The sequence below is a fragment of the Oncorhynchus mykiss genome, chromosome 5, assembly GCF_013265735.2.
Source record: "Oncorhynchus mykiss isolate Arlee chromosome 5, USDA_OmykA_1.1, whole genome shotgun sequence".
In the NCBI taxonomy this organism is placed as follows: Eukaryota; Metazoa; Chordata; class Actinopteri; order Salmoniformes; family Salmonidae; genus Oncorhynchus; species Oncorhynchus mykiss.
In genome coordinates, this window is record NC_048569.1 from 87,447,355 (window position 1) to 87,465,547 (window position 18,193).

Sequence of the window (18,193 nt, forward strand, 5' to 3'; positions counted from 1 at the left end):
CTAACTATGTCATTTAGAGCCTGTTCTCATTCCTGTACGGCCCTAACTAACTATGTCATTTAGAGCCTGTTCTCATTCCTGTACGGCCCTAACTAACCATATCATTTAGAGCCTGTTCTCATTCCTGTACGGCCCTAGCCGACCGTGTCATTTAGAGCCTGTTCTCATTGCTGTACGGCCCTAGCCGACCGTGTCATTTAGAGCCTGTTCTCATTCCTGTACGGCCCTAACTAACCATATCATTTAGAGCCTGTTCTCATTCCTGTACGGCCCTAGCCGACCGTGTCATTTAGAGCCTGTTCTCATTCCTGTACGGCCCTAGCCGACCGTGTCATTTAGAGCCTGTTCTCATTCCTGTACGGCCCTAACTAACCATATCATTTAGAGCCTGTTCTCATTGCTGTACGGCCCTAACTAACCATATCATTTAGAGCCTGTTCTCATTGCTGTACGGCCCTAATTAACCATATCATTTAGAGCCTGTTCTCATTGCTGTACGGCCCTAGCCGACCGTGTCATTTAGAGCCTGTTCTCATTCCTGTACGGCCCTAACTAACCATATCATTTAGAGCCTGTTCTCATTCCTGTACGGCCCTAGCCGACCGTGTCATTTAGAGCCTGTTCTCATTGCTGTACGGCCCTAGCCGACCGTGTCATTTAGAGCCTGTTCTCATTCCTGTACGGCCCTAACTAACCATATCATTTAGAGCCTGTTCTCATTCCTGTACGGCCCTAGCCGACCGTGTCATTTAGAGCCTGTTCTCATTCCTGTACGGCCCTAACTAACTGTCATTTAGAGCCTGTTCTCATTCCTGTACGGCCCTAACTAACTATGTCATTTAGAGCCTGTTCTCATTCCTGTACGGCCCTAACTAACCATATCATTTAGAGCCTGTTCTCATTCCTGTACGGCCCTAGCCGACCGTGTCATTTAGAGCCTGTTCTCATTCCTGTACGGCCCTAGCCGACCGTGTCATTTAGAGCCTGTTCTCATTCTTGTACGGCCCTAACTAACCATATCATTTAGAGCCTGTTCTCATTGCTGTACGGCCCTAACTAACCATATCATTTAGAGCCTGTTCTCATTGCTGTACGGCCCTAGCCGACCGTGTCATTTAGAGCCTGTTCTCATTGCTGTACGGCCCTAGCCGACCGTGTCATTTAGAGCCTGTTCTCATTGCTGTACGGCCCTAGCCGACCGTGTCATTTAGAGCCTGTTCTCATTGCTGTACGGCCCTAACTAACCATATTTTTTAGAGCCTGTTCTCATTGCTGTACGGCCCTAGCCGACCGTGTCATTTAGAGCCTGTTCTCATTGCTGTACGGCCCTAGCCGACCGTGTCATTTAGAGCCTGTTCTCATTGCTGTACGGCCCTAGCCGACCGTGTCATTTAGAGCCTGTTCTCATTCCTGTACGGCCCTAACTAACTATGTCATTTAGAGCCTGTTCTCATTGCTGTACGGCCCTAGCCGACCGTGTCATTTAGAGCCTGTTCTCATTGCTGTACGGCCCTAACTAACCATATCATTTAGAGCTTGTTCTCATTGCTGTACGGCCCTAGCCGACCGTGTCATTTAGAGCCTGTTCTCATTCCTGTACGGCCCTAACTAACCATATCATTTAGAGCCTGTTCTCATTCCTGTACGGCCCTAGCCGACCGTGTCATTTAGAGCCTGTTCTCATTGCTGTACGGCCCTAGCCGACCGTGTCATTTAGAGCCTGTTCTCATTCCTGTACGGCCCTAACTAACCATATCATTTAGAGCCTGTTCTCATTCCTGTACGGCCCTAGCCGACCGTGTCATTTAGAGCCTGTTCTCATTCCTGTACGGCCCTAACTAACTATGTCATTTAGAGCCTGTTCTCATTCCTGTACAGCCCTAACTAACTGTCATTTAGAGCCTGTTCTCATTCCTGTACGGCCCTAACTAACTATGTCATTTAGAGCCTCTTCTCATTCCGGTACGGCCCTAACTAACCATATCATTTAGAGCCTGTTCTCATTCCTGTACGGCCCTAGCCGACCGTGTCATTTAGAGCCTGTTCTCATTCCTGTACGGCCCTAACTAACCATGTCATTTAGAGCCTGTTCTCATTCCTGTACTGCCCTAACTAACCATATCATTTAGAGCCTGTTCTCATTCCTGTATGGCCCTAGCCGACCGTGTCATTTAGAGCCTGTTCTCATTCCTGTACGGACCTAGCCGACCGTGTCATTTAGAGCCTGTTCTCATTCTTGTACGGCCCTAACTAACCATATCATTTAGAGCCTGTTCTCATTGCTGTACGGCCCTAACTAACCATATCATTTAGAGCCTGTTCTCATTGCTGTACGGCCCTAGCCGACCGTGTCATTTAGAGCCTGTTCTCATTGCTGTACGGCCCTAGCCGACCGTGTCATTTAGAGCCTGTTCTCATTGCTGTACGGCCCTAGCCGACCGTGTCATTTAGAGCCTGTTCTCATTCCTGTACGGCCCTAGCCGACCGTGTCATTTAGAGCCTGTTCTCATTGCTGTACGGCCCTAGCCGACCGTGTCATTTAGAGCCTGTTCTCATTCCTGTACGGCCCTAACTAACCATATCATTTAGAGCCTGTTCTCATTCCTGTACGGCCCTAGCCGACCGTGTCATTTAGAGCCTGTTCTCATTCCTGTATGGCCCTAACTAACTATGTCATTTAGAGCCTGTTCTCATTCCTGTACGGCCCTAACTAACTATGTCATTTAGAGCCTGTTCTCATTCCTGTACGGCCCTAACTAACTATGTCATTTAGAGCCTGTTCTCATTCCTGTACGGCCCTAACTAACCATATCATTTAGAGCCTGTTCTCATTCCTGTACGGCCCTAGCCGACCGTGTCATTTAGAGCCTGTTCTCATTCCTGTACGGCCCTAGCCGACCGTGTCATTTAGAGCCTGTTCTCATTCCTGTACGGCCCTAGCCGACCGTGTCATTTAGAGCCTGTTCTCATTCCTGTACGGCCCTAACTAACCATATCATTTAGAGCCTGTTCTCATTCCTGTATGGCCCTAACTAACCATATCATTTAGAGCCTGTTCTCATTGCTGTACGGCCCTAACTAACCATATCATTTAGAGCCTGTTCTCATTGCTGTACGGCCCTAACTAACCATATCATTTAGAGCCTGTTCTCATTCCTGTAAGGCCCTAACTAACTATGTCATTTAGAGCCTGTTCTCATTCCTGTACGGCCCTAACTAACTATGTCATTTAGAGCCTGTTCTCATTCCTGTACGGCCCTAACTAACTATGTCATTTAGAGCCTGTTCTCATTCCTGTATGGCCCTAACTAACTATGTCATTTAGAGCCTGTTCTCATTCCTGTACGGCCCTAACTAACCATATCATTTAGAGCCTGTTCTCATTCCTGTACGGCCCTAGCCGACCGTGTCATTTAGAGCCTGTTCTCATTCCTGTACGGCCCTAACTAACCATGTCATTTAGAGCCTGTTCTCATTCCTGTACTGCCCTAACTAACCATATCATTTCGAGCCTGTTCTCATTCCTGTATGGCCCTAGCCGACCGTGTCATTTAGAGCCTGTTCTCATTGCTGTACGGCCCTAGCCGACCGTGTCATTTAGAGCCTGTTCTCATTGCTGTACGGCCCTAGCCGACCGTGTCATTTAGAGCCTGTTCTCATTGCTGTACGGCCCTAGCCGACCGTGTCATTTAGAGCTTGTTCTCATTGCTGTACGGCCCTAACTAACCATGTCATTTAGAGCCTGTTCTCATTGCTGTACGGCCCTAGCCGACCGTGTCATTTAGAGCCTGTTCTCATTGCTGTACGGCCCTAGCCGACCGTGTCATTTAGAGCCTGTTCTCATTGCTGTACGGCCCTAGCCGACCATGTCATTTAGAGCCTGTTCTCATTCCTGTACTGCCCTAACTAACCATATCATTTAGAGCCTGTTCTCGTTCCTGTATGGCCCTAGCCGACCGTGTCATTTAGAGCCTGTTCTCATTCCTGTACGGCCCTAACTAACCATATCATTTAGAGCCTGTTCTCATTGCTGTACGGCCCTAACTAACCATATCATTTAGAGCCTGTTCTTATTCCTGTACGGCCCTAACTAACCATATCATTTAGAGCCTGTTCTCATTCCTGTACGGCCCTAGCCGACCGTGTCATTTAGAGCCTGTTCTCATTCCTGTACGGCCCTAGCCGACCGTGTCATTTAGAGCCTGTTCTCATTGCTGTACGGCCCTAACTAACCATATCATTTAGAGCCTGTTCTCATTGCTGTACGGCCCTAGCCGACCGTGTCATTTAGAGCCTGTTCTCATTGCTGTACGGCCCTAACTAACCATATCATTTAGAGCCTGTTCTCATTGCTGTACGGCCCTAGCCGACCGTGTCATTTAGAGCCTGTTCTCATTGCTGTACGGCCCTAGCCGACCGTGTCATTTAGAGCCTGTTCTCATTCCTGTACGGCCCTAGCCGACCGTGTCATTTAGAGCCTGTTCTCATTGCTGTACGGCCCTAGCCAACCGTGTCATTTAGAGCCTGTTCTCATTGCTGTACGGCCCTAGCCGACCGTGTCATTTAGAGCCTGTTCTCATTGCTGTACGGCCCTAACTAACCATATCATTTAGAGCCTGTTCTCATTGCTGTACGGCCCTAGCCGACCGTGTCATTTAGAGCCTGTTCTCATTGCTGTACGGCCCTAGCTAACCATATCATTTAGAGCCTGTTCTCATTCCTGTACGGCCCTAACTAACCATGTCATTTAGAGCCTGTTCTCATTCCTGTATGGCCCTAACTAACCATATCATTTAGAGCCTGTTCTCATTCCTGTACGGCCCTAGCCGACCGTGTCATTTAGAGCCTGTTCTCATTGCTGTACGGCCCTAGCCGACCGTGTCATTTAGAGCCTGTTCTCATTCCTGTACGGCCCTAACTAACTATGTCATTTAGAGCCTGTTCTCATTGCTGTACGGCCCTAGCCGACCGTGTCATTTAGAGCCTGTTCTCATTGCTGTACGGCCCTAGCCGACCGTGTCATTTAGAGCCTGTTCTCATTGCTGTACGGCCCTAACTAACCATATAATTTAGAGCCTGTTCTCATTGCTGTACGGCCCTAGCCGACCGTGTCATTTAGAGCCTGTTCTCATTCCTGTACGGCCCTAGCCGACCGTGTCATTTAGAGCCTGTTCTCATTGCTGTACGGCCCTAGCCGACCGTGTCATTTAGAGCCTGTTCTCATTGCTGTACGGCCCTAGCCGACCGTGTCATTTAGAGCCTGTTCTCATTCCTGTACGGCCCTAACTAACCATATCATTTAGAGCCTGTTCTCATTCCTGTACGGCCCTAGCCGACCGTGTCATTTAGAGCCTGTTCTCATTCCTGGACGGCCCTAGCCGACCGTGTCATTTAGAGCCTGTTCTCATTGCTGTACGGCCCTAACTAACCATATCATTTAGAGCCTGTTCTCATTGCTGTACGGCCCTAGCCGACCGTGTCATTTAGAGCCTGTTCTCATTGCTGTACGGCCCTAACTAACCATATCATTTAGAGCCTGTTCTCATTGCTGTACGGCCCTAGCCGACCGTGTCATTTAGAGCCTGTTCTCATTGCTGTACGGCCCTAGCCGACCGTGTCATTTAGAGCCTGTTCTCATTCCTGTACGGCCCTAGCCGACCGTGTCATTTAGAGCCTGTTCTCATTGCTGTACGGCCCTAGCCAACCGTGTCATTTAGAGCCTGTTCTCATTGCTGTACGGCCCTAGCCGACCGTGTCATTTAGAGCCTGTTCTCATTGCTGTACGGCCCTAACTAACCATATCATTTAGAGCCTGTTCTCATTGCTGTACGGCCCTAGCCGACCGTGTCATTTAGAGCCTGTTCTCATTGCTGTACGGCCCTAGCTAACCATATCATTTAGAGCCTGTTCTCATTCCTGTACGGCCCTAACTAACCATGTCATTTAGAGCCTGTTCTCATTCCTGTATGGCCCTAACTAACCATATCATTTAGAGCCTGTTCTCATTCCTGTACGGCCCTAGCCGACCGTGTCATTTAGAGCCTGTTCTCATTGCTGTACGGCCCTAGCCGACCGTGTCATTTAGAGCCTGTTCTCATTCCTGTACGGCCCTAACTAACTATGTCATTTAGAGCCTGTTCTCATTGCTGTACGGCCCTAGCCGACCGTGTCATTTAGAGCCTGTTCTCATTGCTGTACGGCCCTAGCCGACCGTGTCATTTAGAGCCTGTTCTCATTGCTGTACGGCCCTAACTAACCATATAATTTAGAGCCTGTTCTCATTGCTGTACGGCCCTAGCCGACCGTGTCATTTAGAGCCTGTTCTCATTCCTGTACGGCCCTAGCCGACCGTGTCATTTAGAGCCTGTTCTCATTGCTGTACGGCCCTAGCCGACCGTGTCATTTAGAGCCTGTTCTCATTGCTGTACGGCCCTAGCCGACCGTGTCATTTAGAGCCTGTTCTCATTCCTGTACGGCCCTAACTAACCATATCATTTAGAGCCTGTTCTCATTCCTGTACGGCCCTAGCCGACCGTGTCATTTAGAGCCTGTTCTCATTCCTGGACGGCCCTAGCCGACCGTGTCATTTAGAGCCTGTTCTCAATACTTCTGTAGATGTTTATTACTGTGCAGCCCTGACACTTTAACAGCTGTTGATTCCTAAAACCAACCATTCAACTCTGGCTCTGTTATGCCTGTTGTGTTTCCTATGCAGGTCCCCGGACTTCCATGATGAGGTGAAGATCAAGCTGCCGGCCTCTCTGACTGACCACCACCATGTCCTGTTCACCTTCTACCATGTCAGCTGCCAGCAGAAACAGAACACCCCCCTGGAAACCCCTGTGGGATACACGGTAACCACTGTGGACACGCGTGGAAATGCACATGCATGTACACACACACACGTGCGCACACTATGCACAATGATATCTGCACGTGCATGACACAAACACACACACGTGCGCACACTATGCACAATTATATCTGCATGTGCACGTGCATGACACACAGGCGTGTGTGCAAGCAAACGTAACATGCACACGCACCTCATACGAGCACACGTGTATAAACATTAACATGCCTTTATTGTTTTTCTCTCCTTCCTCAGTGGATCCCCATGCTTCAGAATGGACGCCTGCGTACAGGAAGCTTCTGTCTGCCGGTGTCTCTTGAGAAACCTCCCCAGTCCTACTCTGTTCTCTCACCTGACGTTCCTCTCCCTGGGATGAAATGGGTGGATAACCACAGAGGGGTGTTCAACGTTGAAGTGACATCTGTTTCCACCGTCCACACGCAGGTATAGCCCGTCACAACCGTACTTTTCATGGCATACCGAAACATTTCTATTTGTTCCATACTAGAATATGAAAACCCGGTGTGGTCCTAGAATTGTTGGTACTTTTGGGACTTCTGTCAAATGTCTCACGTTCTTTACTGATTTGAGAGAGGATCAAGTCTATCAGCACAGCTGATGTCCCTGCTCAGTGACTGCTCCGTGTACTCATGGCTAGCTCTAGTCTGTCCTGAGGAACCACTGGGAGTCTGGACTGTGTCATGTTAGCTCCTCTCTCATACTGACTCTAGTCTGTCCTGGGGAACCACTGGGAGTCTGGACTGTGTCATGTTAGCTCCTCTCTCATACTGACTCTAGTCTGTCCTGGGGAACCACTGGGAGTCTGGACTGTGTCATGTTAGCTCCTCTCTCATACTGACTCTATTCTGTCCTGGGGAACCACTGGGAGTCTGGACTGTATCATGTTAGCTCCTCTCTCATACTGACTCTAGTCTGTCCTGAGGAACCACTGGGAGTCTGGACTGTGTCATGTTAGCTCCTCTCTCATACTGACTCTAGTCTGTCCTGAGGAACCACTGGGAGTCTGGACTGTATCATGTTAGCTCCTCTCTCATACTGACTCTAGTCTGTCCTGAGGAACCACTGGGAGTCTGGACTGTATCATGTTAGCTCCTCTCTCATACTGACTCTAGTCTGTCCTGGGGAACCACTGGGAGTCTGGACTGTATCATGTTAGCTCCTCTCTCATACTGACTCTAGTCTGTCCTGAGGAACCACTGGGAGTCTGGACTGTATCATGTTAGCTCCTCTCTCATACTGACTCTAGTCTGTCCTGAGGAACCACTGGGAGTCTGGACTGTATCATATTAGCTCCTCTCTCATACTGACTCTAGTCTGTCCTGAGGAACCACTGGGAGTCTGGACTGTATCATGTTAGCTCCTCTCTCATACTGACTCTAGTCTGTCCTGAGGAACCACTGGGAGTCTGGACTGCGTCATGTTAGTTAACACACTTGAATAATGCAACACGTCATGTGGAAATGTTGAATCCGTTCATTACTGTAAGCAAAACAAACTATACAGCTGAAACTAACATTAGTTTCCTTCCCTAGTACCTTGTTTGTGATGATATACGAACCATAACGCAAAAATATAACTGATTTCAAAGTTAATTGTCATCAAATACTTTACATTCACTTCATCTTCCCCCACCTCACGTCTCTCCCAGTCAAGACCTTATTTGCTCAAGCCTCAAGCTAACTGTGTGTGAGAATGACATCATGGGGCTTAAAGAGACGGTGCACACTTTTATAAAAGAAGAGTGTTCTTCTATTCAAATGTTATTGACCAGTGCAATAAAATGAGTCCCAAATGGAAGGGAAACATTGTTTTTCATCTGTAGCACCATGAAATCAGCCAAAACAAGCTCATTGCATGAAAACAGGCCTATTGAATGAATATGCACTTACATGTATTTGGGGCGGCAGGTGCTTAGCCTGGTGGTTAGAGGCAGGTAGCCTGGTGGTTAGAGGCAGGTAGCCTGGTGGTTAGAGCGTTGGACTAGTAACTGAAAGGTTGCAAGATCAAGTCCCCGAGATGACAACGTAAAAATATGCCGTTCTGCCCCTGAACAAGACAGTTAACCCACTGTTCCTAGGCCGCCATTGTAAATAAGAATTTGTTCTTAACTGACTTACCTAGTTAAATAAAGGTCAAATAAATAAATATAAAATAAAATGTATTTGTCACATAGCAGATGTTAATGCGAGTGTAGCGAAATGCTTGTGCTTCTAGTTGCGACAATGCAGTAAGACAGTAGTTTTGGAATTGTTAGTTAGATTACTTGTTATTACTGCGTTGTCGGAACTAGAAGCACAAGCATTTCGCTACACTCGCATTAACATCTGCTAACCATGTGTATGTGACAAATAAAATTTGATTTGATTTTAATAAACAATGAGTAACCTAACAATTCCAAAACTACTTTCTTATACACACAAGTGTAAAGGGATAAAGAATATGTACATAAAGATATATGAATGAGTGATGGTACAGAGCGGCATAGGCAAGATGCAGTAGATGGTATAGAGTACAGTATATACATATGAGATGAGTAATGTAGGGTATGTAAACAAAGTGGCATGTGATACATGTATTACATAAAGATGCAGTAGATGATATTGAGTACAGTATATACCAATGAGATGAGTATGTAAACAAAGTGGCATAGTTAAAGTGGCTAGTGATACATGTATTACATAAAGATGCAGTAGATGATATAGAGTACAGTATATCCATATGAGGTTAGTAATGTAGGGTATGTAAACATTATATTAAGTGGCTAGTGATATATTTGACATAAATTTCCATCAATTCCCATTATTAAAGTGGCTGGAGTTGAGTCAGTGTGTTGGCAGCAGCCACTCAATGTTAGTGGTGGCTGTTTAACAGTCTGATGGCCTTGAGATAGAAGCTGTTTTTCAGTCTCTCGGTCCCTGCTTTGATGCACCTGTACTGACCTCGCCTTCTGGATGATAGCGGGGTGAACAGGCAGTGGCTCGGGTGGTTGTTGTCCTTGATGATCTTTATGGCCTTCCTGTGACATCGGGTGGTCTAGGTGTCCTGGAGGGCAGGTAGGTTGCCCCCGGTGATGCGTTGTGCAGACCTCACTACCCTCTGGAGAGCCTTACGGTTTACAGTTGTGGGCGGAGCAGTTGCCGTACCAGGCGGTGATACAGCCCGCCAGGATGCTCTCGATTGTGCATCTGTAGAAGTTTGTGAGTGTTTTTGGTGACAAGCCAAATTTCTTCAGCCTCCTGAGGTTGATCCACCAGTGTTGTGGATCAGTGGGGTGGAGATGTTGTTACCTACCCTCACCACCTGGGGGCGACCTGTCAGGAAGTCCAGTACCCAGTTGCACAGGGCGGGGTTGAGACCCATGGTCTCGAGCTTGATGACGAGTTTGGAGGGTACTAGGGTGTTAAATGCTGAGCAGTAGGCGATGAACAGCATTCTCACATAGATATTCCTCTTGTTCAGATGGGTTAGGGCAGTGTGAAGTGTGGTTGAGATTGCATCGTCTGTGGACCTATTTGGGCGGTAAGCAAATTGGAGTGGGTCTAGGGTGTCAGGTAGGGTGGAGGTGATATGGTCCTTGACTAGTCTCTCAAAGCACTTCATGATGACTGAAGTGAGTGCTACGGGGCGATAGTGAGTTACCTTAGCTTTCTTGGGAACAGGGACAATGGTGGCCCTCTTGAAGCATGTGGGAACAGCAGACTGGGATAAGGATTGATTGAATATGTCCGTAAACACACCAGCCAGCTGGTCTGTGCATGCTCTGAGGACGCGGCTGGGGATGCCATCTGGCCCTGCAGCCTTGCGAGGGTTAACACGCTTAAATGTTTTCCTCACGTAGGCTGCAGTGAAGGAGAGTCCGCAGGTTTTGGTTGTGGGCCGTGTCAGTGGCACTGTATTGTCCTCAAAGTGGGAAAAAAAGTTAATTAGTCTGCCGGGGAGCAAGACATCCTGGTACGTGACGGGGCTGGTTTTCTTTTTGTAATCCGTGATTGACTGTAGACCCTGCCACATACCTCTTGTGTCTGAGCCGTTGAATTGTGACTCTACTTGGTCTCTATACTGACGCTTAGCTTGTTTGATTGCCTTTCGGAGGGAATAGCTACACTGTTTGTATTCGGTCATGTTTCCGGTCACCTTTCCCTGGTTAAAAGCAGTGGTTCGCGCTTTCAGTTTCACGCGAATGCTGCCATCAATCCACGATTTCTGGTTTGGGAATGTTTTAATCGTTGCTATGGGAACGACATCGTCAATGCACTGTCTAATGAACTCATTCACCGAATCAGCGTATTCGTCAATGTTGTTGGACGCAATACGAAACATATCCCAGTCCGCGTGATGGAAACAGTCTTGAAGCGTGGAATCAGATTGGTCGGACCAGCGTTGAACAGACCTGAGCGTGGGAGTTTCTTGTTTTAGTTTCTGTCTGTAGGCAGGGAGCAACAAAATATTGTGAATAGACCTAGACTACATCTTGATTTACCCAGTTTATCAATAGATTTACCATTCTATTAATATGGTGATGTATGGTGAGTATGGTGGTACTAAACCTGTTATCAGTGTCGAAGTCAAAAGTGGTACGATGACAACTAGGGCTGCTATGGTGACTGTATCAACACCACACCGGCAGTCATGACTGCAGTAAAATTCTATGTGACGGTAATGTCGTCTTATGCACTCGGGACATGTTAGTAGTACCCAACTTGCTAACGATAATCAGTTTGCTAATGGCCTGGTACTCGGGGCTATATTGTCCATCAACACTCTAATAACATCAGACATCATTGAAACAGTATCCTGGTTTTAATACCTTTTACTCCCTTCCTCCTGATCAATTTGAAAAAAAGGTTGAAACTGAGTGGAAAACATGGTCATTGTGGATGTTGTTTCAAAGCCAAGCTCTTTCTAAGCTGAGGATGAATTGAAATCACCCATATGCATATTAGAGTTTATGCATAGGCCTATATACACTACAAAAGTATATGGACACCTGCTCATCGAACATCTCATTCCAAAATCATGGGCATCATGGGTCCCCCCTTTGCTGCTATAAGTCTCCACTCTTCTAGGAAGGCATTCCACTAGATGTTGGAATATTGCTGCAGAAATTTGCTTCCGTTCAGTCACGAGCTTAGTCAGGTCGGGGACTGATGTAGGCCGATTAGGTCTGGCTGGCAGTCGGCATTCCAATTCATCCCAAAGGTGTTAGATGAGGTTGAGGTCAGGGCTTTGTGCAGGCCAGTCAAGTTCTTCCACACCGATCTCGACAAACCATTTCTGTATGGACCTCACTTTGTGCATGGGGCATTGTCATGCTGAAACAGGAAAGTAACTATTGTTACAAAGTTGGAAGCACAGAATTGTCTGGAATGTCAGTGTAGTGTTAAGATTTCCCTTCACTGGAACTAAGGGGCCTGAACCATGAAAAACAATTCCTCCTCCACCAAACTTTACAGTTGGCACTATGCATTCGGGCAGGTATCGTCCTCCTGGCATCTGCCAAATCCAGATTCGTCCATCGGGCTGCCAGATGGTGAAGCGTGATTCGTCACTCCAGAGAATGCGTTTACTCTGCTCCAGAGTCCAATGGTGGCGAGCTTTACATCACTCCAGCCGACGCTTGGCATTGAGCATGGTGATCTTAGGATTGTGTGCGGCTGCATGGCCATGGAAACCCATTTCATGAAGCTCCCGATGAACAGTTCTTGTGCTGACGTTGCTTCCAGAGGCAGTTTGGAACTCGCTAGTGAGTGTTGCAACCGAGGACAGATTTTTACGTGCTACGTGTTTCAGCACTCGGTGGTCCTGTTCTGTGTGCTTGTGTGGCCTACCACTTCGCGACTGAGCTGTTGTTGCTCCTAGACGTTTCCACATCACAATAACAGCACTTACAGTTGACCTGGGCAGCTCTAGCAGGGCAGAAATTTGAACTGACTTGCTGGAAAGGTGACATCCTGTGACGGTGCTGCGCTGAAAGTCACTGAGCTCTTCAGTACGGACAATTCTACTGCCAGTGTTTTTCTATGGAGATTGATTCGCTGTATGCGCAAATGTATGCAGCTGTCCGCAACGGGTGTGGCTGAAAAAGCTGAATCCACTAATTTGAACAATTCAGATTTAGCGTACAATTATAGTGAATTTGTATTTGATTTTGAATAGCCTAGTAAAAGGAGTTATATACATTTTTAAATCATAATTAATGTAAAGACACATGACCTTTTTAAGCTACAGAAGATCTCACTGCCGTGAATGTCTTTCTCCTCCCCTCCTTCATTCCATTCTCCAGCGTGCAGAGGGGCTGTCAACAGATTCATGAAGTATGCTTTGTTGTGAAAACATGTTACTGTTGAAGTTTCATTTGGTTTCCCAAATGAAGCACTGGGTAGCTGCAGGAACAGGGTTGGAGAGCCTATGGCAGAATATCCCCTGTCACTGCAGTGAAATTACCAGAGCAGCCTACCAACATGAGTGAAAAACGTACCGGTGCGCTGTATCTGTGTTAGATATCAGACCATCAGAGACAGACAGACTAGCCCAGAGTGGGAGGAGTAATGTGTCCCTCAGTTCATTAGTGGTTGAACTTCACTTGTGTTATTTAGTAGAGCCCCCTCCATCTCTCTGTTCTGTTTGCTGTCCAAGGTGGGGGGGTGGGGGGGGGGGGGGGGGGGGGGGGGACTGGGTTGAAGAGGGTGAGTGTTTTCCCAGCAGCTTAGCCTGGTGCTAATGTGATCATAAATCACTTGGTCTATGTGGATGAGACTGAGCTGGGCTCAACTCTACTGTAGTCTCTATACGTGGGCTGGAACCACAGAGCACACAGTTATAGCACTTTCATTATGTAGTGGGAGCTCACATTTATTTCCCTTCTATTGAAGCTTGGCTTTCTTTGTGTCCTTTCATTCCTCCCTTCCTTTTCCTCTCTCTCTCTCTCTCTCTCTCTCTCTCTCTCTCTCTCTCTCTCTCTCTCTCTCTCTCTCTCTCTCTCTCTCTCTCTCTCGCTCTCTCTCTCTCTCTCTCTCTCTCGCTCTCTCTCTCTCTCTCTCTCTCTCTCTCTCTCTCTCTCTCTCTCTCTCTCTCGCTCTCTCTCGCTCTCTCTCGCTCTCTCTCGCTCTCTCTCGCTCTCTCTCGCTCTCTCTCGCTCTCTCTCGCTCTCTCTCGCTCTCTCTCGCTCTCTCTCGCTCTCTCTCGCTCTCTCTCGCTCGCTCTCGCTCTCTCTCGCTCGCTCGCTCTCGCTCTCTCTCGCTCTCTCTCGCTCTCGCTCTCTCTCGCTCTCGCTCTCTCTCGCTCTCTCTCGCTCTCTCTCGCTCTCTCTCGCTCTCTCTCGCTCTCTCTCGCTCTCTCTCTCTCTCTCTCTTTTTTACCTCCCTCCCTCCCTCCTTCCTTCCTTCCACCAGGACCAGTACCTGGATAAGTTCTTTGCGTTGGTGCATGCCCTGGACGAGCACATGTTCCCTGTGCGGATTGGAGACGTGCGCATCATGGAGAATAACCTGGAGGCGGAGCTAAAGTCCAGCATCGCAGCACTAAACTCCTCCCAGCTGGAGCCCATCGTCCGATTCCTCCACCTCCTATTGGACAAGCTGGTGGTGCTGGTGGTGCGGCCGCCCGTCATCGCAGGACAGATAGGTTTACTATCCCCTTTAACCTAAGCCTAGTGTAACCTAAGCCTAGCTGTACAACTTAGGCCTTGTGTGAACTATAATATAACCCTCCATTTAATTCAAAAAAATAACATTAAAAGGAAAGAAATGTAACCCCCTAAACTGTGTTTGTAACCCTACCACTACGTATTCTAAACTACTAAACGGCAAGGGATTGCTGCCACTGACTGTACTGTCTCTTACTACGATGTACTGTACCGTCTAGTCCTAAGTATGTGTGTTCCTGTCTGTCTTTGTGTGTTTATAGTGAATCTGGGCCAGGCCTCGTTCGAGGTGATGGCATCCATAGTGAATCGGCTCCACAAGTACCTAGACACCAGTCAGGACATGCACGGCAGAAACGGTCTGCTCTCCTCTTATATATACTACGTCTTCAGACTGCCCAACATGGACCCCAACTTCCCCTCACCAGGTACACTGTCTGTTCTTGTTTACGTTCGATCTGTTTTACTTCTGTTAAATTCATTACATCCAGGTCATAAAGACTATTGGCTACGTCAGGCGACTTTAGGAAAATAGCGTTTATCAGAAGCAGCAAGTGTCCTCACCCTCCGTTCCTGACTTCCATTGTTTTGTTCCATGTGTGTTTTTTGTCTCAGGTCCTGGAGGGCTGGGTGGTTCAGTCCACTATGCCACCATGGCCAGGTCCGCCCAGCGACCAGCTAGCCTAAACCTCAACCGCTCCCGTAGCCTTAGCAACAGTAACCCGGACATCTCCGGAACACCCACGTCCCCTGACGACGAGGTCCGCTCCATCATCGGCAGTAAGGTAAGAGACACCCCACAGACCAGACCTCTGGCATACATTATGTTCTGTTTGTCAGTACTTTTGGGGTACAGTCAGTCCTCCGCGTCTGTGGTTTAGACCTCTACTTTCAATGAGAGAATAATCTATTCTGAATGATACTATATGGAGAGCAATATTTAGGGGTAGCAGGGCTCCAGACCATTTAGTCGCATTTTACAACCCTTTGTCTTGGCTGTGGAGTAAAATGTTTAATTGATTGCACTGGTGCAATCTGCACAATTCTACCTGGTCACCTCAATTCACCATTTTTGTGCTGATAAAACCATGATTTGATCAAATAGGAAAGTGCGTTATCCTCATGATTCCTGTAATGAAACCCCCGAGCCTGTTTTGCTTGGGCCGGCTGCTATAGACCAAATGAGCGAGTCCCTCACACTCTCTCTACCCTTCGTGCACCCTGAAAAATGCGTTCTGATTGGGTAACATTTCTATATGCAATTGTATAAAAAAACACAACTTTAGAAGCGACTACTGTTCAAGAGAGGAGGGTCTCAGCTTTCTGTAGGTATAATTTTGTTTTCTCAGCTCTCAATATTGAGCTCAAAGCACAATGCTTTACAATCGAGGTATCTGATATGGCTTTGAAATACGGAGTTCGCATCAGCCATCGCAAGTGCGCTATTATACCAAGGGTTACTACCGATGCAACCTTTGTAAAAATGTTTAGGACTTTCAATTTAATGTTTGATTAATTAATGGCTACTAAAAAATAAAAAAATATATAATAAAAAAAAAAAATTGTCAAATTGTATTTGTCACATACACATGGTTAGCAGATGTTAATGCGAGTGTAGGGAAATGCTTGTGCTTCTAGTTCCGACAATGCAGTAATAACCAACAAGTAATCTAACTAACAATTCCAAAACTACTGTCTTATACACAGTGTAAGGGGATAAAGAATATGTACATAAGGATATATGAATGAGTGATGGTACAAAGCAGCATAGGCAGGATACAGTAGATGGTATCGAGTACAGTATATACATGAGGTGAGTATGTAAACAAAGTGGCATAGTTAAAGTGGCTAGTGATACATGTATTACATAAGGATGCAGTCGATGATATAGAGTACAGTATATACGTATGCATATGAGATGAATAATGTAGGGTAAGTAACATTATATAAGGTAGCATTGTTTAAAGTGGCTAGTGATATATTTACATCATTTCCCATCAATTCCCATTATTAAAGTGGCTGGAGTTGAGTCAGTGTCAGTGTCAGTGTGTTGGCAGCAGCCACTCAATGTTAGTGGTGGCTGTTTAACAGTCTGATGGCCTTGAGATAGAAGCTGTTTTTCAGTCTCTCGGTCCCAGATGCTGTCTGTGTGAGTGGACCAATTCAGTTTGTCTGTGATGTGTATGCCGAGGAACTTAAAACTTGCTACCCTCTCCACTACTGTTCCATCGATGTGGATAGGGGGGTGTTCCCTCTGCTGTTTCCTGAAGTCCACAATCATCTCCTTAGTTTTGTTAACGTTGAGTGAGGTTATTTTCCTGACACCACACTCCGAGGGCCCTCACCTCCTCCCTGTAGGCCGTCTCGTCGTTGTTGGTAATCAAGCCTACCACTGTTGTGTCGTCCGCAAACTTGATGATTGAGTTGGAGGCGTGCGTGGCCACGCAGTCGTGGGTGAACAGGGAGTACAGGAGAGGGCTCAGAACGCACCCTTGTGGGGCCCCAGTGTTGAGGATCAGCGGGGTGGAGATGTTGTTGCCTACCCTCACCACCTGGGGGCGGCCCGTCAGGAAGTCCAGTACCCAGTTGCACAGGGCGGGGTCGAGACCCAGGGTCTCGAGCTTGATGACGAGCTTGGAGGGTACTATGGTTTTGAATGCCGAGCTGTAGTCGATGAACAGCATTCTCACATAGGTATTCCTCTTGTCCAGATGGGTTAGGGCAGTGTGCAGTGTGGTTGAGATTGCATCGTCTGTGGACCTATTTGGGCGGTAAGCAAATTGGAGTGGGTCTAGGGTGTCGGGTAGGGTGGAGGTGATATGGTCCTTGACTAGTCTCTCAAAGCACTTCATGATGACGGAAGTGAGTGCTACGGGGCGGTAGTCGTTTAGCTCAGTTACCTTAGCTTTCTTGGGAACAGGAACAATGTTGGCCCTCTTGAAGCATGTGGGAACAGCAGACTGGTATAGGGATTGATTGAATATGTCTGTAAACACACCGGCCAGCTGGTTTGCGCATGCTCTGAGGGCGCGGCTGGGGATGCCGTCTGGGCCTGCAGCCTTGCGAGGGTTAACACGTTTAAATGTCTTACTCACCTCGGCTGCAGTGAAGGAGAGTCCGCATGTTTTCGTTGCAGGCCGTGTCAGTGGCACTGTATTGTCCTCAAAGCGGGCAAAAAAGTTATTTAGTCTGCCTGGGAGCAGGACATCTGGTCCGTGACTGGGCTGGATTTCTTCCTGTAGTCCGTGATTGACTGTAGACCCTGCCACATGCCTCTTGTGTCTGAGCCGTTGAATTGAGATTCTACTTTGTCTCTGTACTGACGCTTAGCTTGTTTGATAGCCTTGCGGAGGGAATAGCTGCACTGTTTGTATTCGGTCATGTTACCAGTCACCTTGCCCTGATTAAAAGCAGTGGTTCGCGCTTTCTGTTTCACGCGAATGCTGCCATCAATCCACGGTTTCTGGTTTGGGAATGTTTTAATCGTTGCTATGGGAACGACATCTTCAACGCACGTTCTAATGAACTCGCACACCGAATCAGCGTATTCGTCAGTATTGTTATCAGACGCAATACGAAACATGTCCCAGTCCACGTGATGGAAGCAGCCTTGGAGTGTGGAGTCAGCTTGGTCGGACCAGCGTTGGACAGACCTCAGCGTGGGAGCCTCTTGTTTT

At 47.5% G+C, this 18,193-nt stretch overlaps 1 protein-coding gene across 17 annotated transcripts in view; it reads left to right on the top strand.

Annotated features, from left to right (window-relative positions):
• The window catches only part of dock7 (dedicator of cytokinesis 7), a 91,885-nt gene that overhangs the window by 45,585 nt on the left and 28,107 nt on the right, over positions 1-18,193 (top strand). For all 17 annotated transcript variants that reach the window (XM_036978644.1, XM_036978637.1, XM_036978634.1 and 14 more), the window contains exons 17-21: positions 6,716-6,854; positions 7,109-7,297; positions 14,266-14,497; positions 14,780-14,944; positions 15,132-15,301. In XM_036978644.1, coding sequence (XP_036834539.1) covers positions 6,716-6,854; positions 7,109-7,297; positions 14,266-14,497; positions 14,780-14,944; positions 15,132-15,301 — 895 coding nt within the window. The remainder of the gene's footprint in view (positions 1-6,715; positions 6,855-7,108; positions 7,298-14,265; positions 14,498-14,779; positions 14,945-15,131; positions 15,302-18,193) is intronic.